The 5,449-nt window shown below is 39.3% G+C and overlaps 1 protein-coding gene across 1 annotated transcript; it reads right to left on the bottom strand.

Annotated features, from left to right (window-relative positions):
• Positions 1-555: 555 nt before the first annotated feature.
• On the bottom strand, positions 556-1,693 carry LOC134805837 (uncharacterized). The gene has a single exon (XM_063779042.1). It carries the CDS (start codon positions 1,624-1,626, stop codon positions 568-570), a length of 1,059 nt encoding a protein of 352 aa, XP_063635112.1. The 5' UTR covers positions 1,627-1,693; the 3' UTR covers positions 556-567.
• Between the last annotated feature and the right edge of the window lie 3,756 nt (positions 1,694-5,449).

Raw genomic sequence — 5,449 nt, 5'->3', positions numbered from 1 at the left:
ACGCCCGCAGGGCGCGGGATGTGGCGCAGACGGTAGCCGGGGGGCGCGGGCGCGCGGCCCTCCTCGCCAGCGCGCAGCCATGTCTCGTTGATCGCCATTATTATCGACATTATACCTCGACATAGCAATAAGAAACTCGTCGTGACGCGTGCCAAGATATCCTGGGTTCAGCAGTCCAATAAGCATGTTTTTGTTGTTAACGAATTGAATTTTGAAAGAAAATGTAATTTGGATGTGTTTGCTATTACTTAGCAGATTACAAAGTAATGTCACGTGACGTCTGTCGGAGGTAATTATCGTGTTGTGCAAGTAAGGTATGAAATGAGATGCTGGTTTATACATTCGTTTTACATGGGTAGTCATTTGGTATTAGTTTGTCGTAACATAACAGATTTTGGTATTCAAGTACTAGAAAGAGTAAACCGTTTTTACACACATTCGGATTAAATATGTAAATAGGAGTAGCATGATAACTGATTGCCTTATAAAACAGTTCAGAATGAAGTTTAAAATATGCATAACACAATACATAATGAAATTTTAAAATAACTAAGTGAACAAACCATATCAATAACCAAAAAATTTCGTGATATCAGCCTCTATGCGCAACCGCCGCCGTGGGGCTCCTTCTTCCTTGCGCGCGTAGATACATCCGTCGCGCGTCCACACAAACTTCCAAAGGCATCGCAAGGCCTCGGCGCGGGCTTTATAAAAAAGCTGACGATTGTGACGTGTCAATCTTTCATTGACATAGAAGGTCTTTGCAGATGACGACAAACCCATGTCAGCCGTGGTGACGCCTCGTCGGGTCCGTGCCGCAGCCAGCAATTGGTCACGCAGTGAGTGGCGTGCTAGCCGCACAACGATTGGACGGGGCCGAGGAGCTCTGCCGTCCTGCGTTTCGCTGCGGTGCGCTACTCCGGCGCGCTCTGCATTAACAATATCATGCTCTTCTAACTGTACACCTAATTTTTTAGACACAATGTGGGCAAGATGTAACGTGCGCTCGTTGTTTTCCTCCGGGATGCCCACTATTTCGACGTCGTTACACAGGATTTCCTGGTCGCGGTCATTGAGATCCATCTTCAGACAGGCGACCGTTTCTTCAAGGTTGTTGTTTTTAATGTTTGTATTTTGCCGTTGGGCGTGCTCAACAGCGTCCAATCGGGCTGTAAGCTCGTCAACTCTTTTATTGCTCATTGCAAGGTCACCTGAAAGCTCGTCAATTCTTTTATTACTCATTGCAAGGTCAGCGGTAAGCCTAGATAAGGAAGTTCTAAATTCCTGGGTTTCCATTCGTGAGGCTTTGATTTCTTCTCGAAGTAATCGGATTTCCATAACTAGTTCAGAGGACATATCCGCCGCTTCACCAGTTTGCTCAGGCCGAGAAGATACTTGTGGTTCTGGTGATAGTTGAGATTTAAGTAAAGCCTTGTTTCGTAAGGTCACATTTGAACTACTCGGATCGTCAACTGGACCTGTTTTGACCGGGGTTTCGGTGTTGTAAGGCTTAGGCTTTTTGATCACACATTCGTGACATTTCCAGTTTTTTTTGTTTTGAGCCGACATTATATTGTACCGTTTTTCAGCATTGGTGCAAGCAAGGTCATAGCATCTCGAACACATGCTGCATTTCAAATAATGCCGCGAAGTTATTCTTTCATAACATTTCCCACAGTATACATTTACTGGTGTCGCCATCTTTTAATGAGGCACATGCACTTCCAGTTTATCTTAATATCTTTAGGTTTAATTTTAATTATCTTTCCCACTCGAAAATATAGTCTAAAAGAGCACCAAAACGTAGGTATGAACTGATAATAAATATCTACACTTTACGTACACATTTTAAGTAGATAACATTTATACAACATTATTGAAGATTCCGATACTGATCTATGATAAAATTAGCAATAAAACTGATATTACCTACTATTTATTATTAAAATATTATGTGATGGAAAATAAACATGTTTGACATTACTGTTTAATAGTTATTTATACTTTTTTTTCGTTTTCAATAAAGAAGGATGTTCGAGAAAATTTTGTTTTTTAGCAATTGCGTAACTTGTTGATAAAATAACTTTTATACAAGATAATTTTTTACAAGTAGTACATTTGTTAACATGTTTTAAATACACTATAATTAAAAAAAAATCAATCTATATTGAATATCTTTAAAATTATATTTAATGTTACGTAATCGTTTTTGCACGCCGCGCGCGTTTCTTGAAAATGAGGCGCGGAGGGCTGTGTTAAGCGTTGAATAAAAAGTATAAATAATGGAGATACAGTTCTACACCGAAAAAAATAATTTTCTACAATACTACCAGAACGTATAGTAATTAAAAATATAGTTATACCTACTAAAATCCGGTAGTAATAACAAAAAAATGTTGTATCGTGTAAAACTTGTTTTTTAAACATCACTGTTTAATTCTAGGCCTCCGTCACACGCTCAAGGCCACGCGCTATATGCCTACCGCTCGGCGTATCGTCGACGATACAACCGAGCATGGTATAATAATATACTCCGCCTGGTACTCCATTCCGAGATTCGCGTATGACCTAACTGACACGCGCCTACGTCATCATGCTGTTTACAGGTTCTCAAACTTTGAAATGTGGGAGAATTTTAACCAACGGTGAAAATTATTTTAACGGCATTAATTTTAAGTTATTCATGTAGAAACATAGTAAAATAAAACAAATCTAATGTATTAAATTAAACTTTATTTATCTATACAAGACAAACGTTTAAAAAACTAATTCACAGTTAAACATTAATTACCAAGCTTACGACAAGAAAAGTTTGGAAAACACTGCGACTGCTGACACTGAGCGAGAAGGAAATAACAATTAACACGCGTTCGACAAGGATGACGGTCAGGGCATGAAGTTATCTAGATCCGAATTGTCAAATGTGCACAGCGCTATCCTGTGTTGCCAGTAGTATAAACAGAATTACCCGAAAGTCTGAAATTTCTTTCGTGAATCGGAAGTTATTGCTAACGAGTAATTAAAAATGACGTGTTATTGTAAAATTTAAGCTAAAATACATATAAATGAAAATTATAAAATTATAAAGAAATATTTTAACTTATTAACCATAGGTATAATGTACCCATGTAACATGTTATGTTGAAATAAAGTGGCAATGTTATTGTGACGTAGGCCCGTGTCACTCTGGGAATGGAAGACCATGTTTTATTAGACCATGCCATGGTATAATAATATACTCCGCCTGGTACTCCATTCCGAGATTCGCGTATGACCTAACTGACACGCGCCTACGTCATCATGCTGTTTACAGGTTCTCAAACTTTGAAATGTGGGAGAATTTTAACCAACGGTGAAAATTATTTTAACGGCATTAATTTTAAGTTATTCATGTAGAAACATAGTAAAATAAAACAAATCTAATGTATTAAATTAAACTTTATTTATCTATACAAGACAAACGTTTAAAAAACTAATTCACAGTTACACATTAATTACCAAGCTTACGACGTGAAAAGTTTGGAAAACACTGCGACTGCTGACACTGAGCGAGAAGGAAATAACAATTAACACGCGTTCGACAAGGATGACGGTCAGGGCATGAAGTTATCTAGATCCGAATTGTCAAATGTGCACAGCGCTATCCTGTGTTGCCAGTAGTATAAACAGAATTACCCGAAAGTCTGAAATTTCTTTCGTGAATCGGAAGATATTGCTAACGAGTAATTAAAAATGACGTGTTATTGTAAAATTTAAGCTTAAATACATATAAATGAAAATTATAAAATTATAAAGAAATATTTTAACTTATTAACCATAGGTATAATGTACCCATGTAACATGTTATGTTGAAATAAAGTGGCAATGTTATTGTGACGTAGGCCCGTGTCATTCTGGGAATGGAAGACCATGTTTTATTAGACCATGAGACCATGCAACCGAGTCAACCGACAGAGGGCCGCCGAACGCCCGCCTCAGCGCTCGCACCGCATTGCACCGCGCGTTTCCCGCGCTTATGCTTCGAAATGCCGAAACCACGTAATTATTGTGCAGTAGATGGGTGAAAATGTCAAAAAAACAAAGGAAAAGGCCTATAATAAAAATTCATCTTTTCAAAGGTCCCACCTGAAACGTTTAATAATTATATTGAAGGGTTAGAAAAAGTATTTTTATATATTTTATAATTTTGACGACGTAATAATTAATCGGCCTGGTAGCACCGTATTACAACTTTTAAAAATCGTTGATTGTCCGTTGCTTTAAGGTTGCTTTGCTCCTGGATATTTATTAAAATTATTTACGCGATTTAGGATACATATTTTCAACTATAAAATTTTAATAACAGAGAATTCCGAGAAGTGAAAAAATTATAAATCATTATATTAAAACTAAAACATTTGATTCTCAACATTCGTTTTATTACAATAATCATCATAGGTAGGGTAGCTACAACCCTAGCGCATTCTTACGATGACACGTTGGCACGTGACTCGAACGGCGGGCAACACAGTCTCGACTCTTTTTGCGCGTACTTATGGTACATTTCTTCTTGTCCTAAGCAGCAGGTATTATTATTAAGGTTTTGTAGGCTATTATAGCGTAGGTATTTTTGCTTTTGTTTGGGAATGAAGTATCTGTTACGTAGTAACTATTTATTAATCTGTGGTTAAATGCAATTTAGTACTGCTTACAATTTCGTTGTATATGTAAAGATGCAAGTGTTGTAAATATTAAACGTTTGTCTCGTTTAATATATGCATCGTAACACTAACTATTGATATGTAAAAATAAAGATACGAGTGTACACGTTACAAGTTATTATGTTGTGGTTACTATAATGCATTGTATTCTGAACGAATATAACAGTTGTGCCAACACCACGGTGTATGCGCGGGTGGCGGGGGGCGGAGAAAGGAATTGCGCAAGTCACAGAACAGCAGCCATTACGCCAGCGTCTTACGTTGCGGCCGGTCGATGTTTTTATTTACGTAGATCCTGTCCATAATTTTATTGTAAACTAGTACAAGTGTATAGTATAAGTGCGTGTTGCTGACACAGTGAAATGTGCGGGCTCCGATTAAGGAAAAGTCCTCCCGCACCGATGTGGATAAGGAGGGATTCACACTGGTGGAAAGGAAACGCAAGGCGCGCAGGGCGCCACATAAAACTCTGTGTGGCACTGCCGAGCCGGTTAATTCTGGCCTACGAGTTGCGACACCGAGTAAGGCGCTCTACGTGTCTCGCCTGCATTACTCCGCCGGGGCCGACGAGGTGGTGGAGTACGTCCGCCGGAAGACTGGCTACACGCTGAGGGTGCACCAGCTACAGTCGCGTCACTATGTGCACTTCAGTTCATTTGTAGTGCGCGTGCCGCGGCCTCTGCAGGACACCATCGCAAGCGCGGACTTCTGGCCGAAGGGTGTGGTGTTTCGGCGGTTCCGGGGCTACG

The sequence above is a fragment of the Cydia splendana genome, unplaced genomic scaffold (assembly GCF_910591565.1).
Source record: "Cydia splendana unplaced genomic scaffold, ilCydSple1.2 scaffold_68_ctg1, whole genome shotgun sequence".
Classification (NCBI taxonomy): Eukaryota; Metazoa; Arthropoda; class Insecta; order Lepidoptera; family Tortricidae; genus Cydia; species Cydia splendana.
Note: the sequence above shows the minus strand (reverse complement) of the source record. Positions and strands in the feature narration are given on the sequence as shown.

What these genes read in the sequence shown, in the direction of transcription:
- LOC134805837 (XM_063779042.1), bottom strand. Translation starts at nt 1,626, where the DNA reads ATGTGTTCGAGATGCTATGACCTTGCTTGCACCAATGCTGAAAAACGG.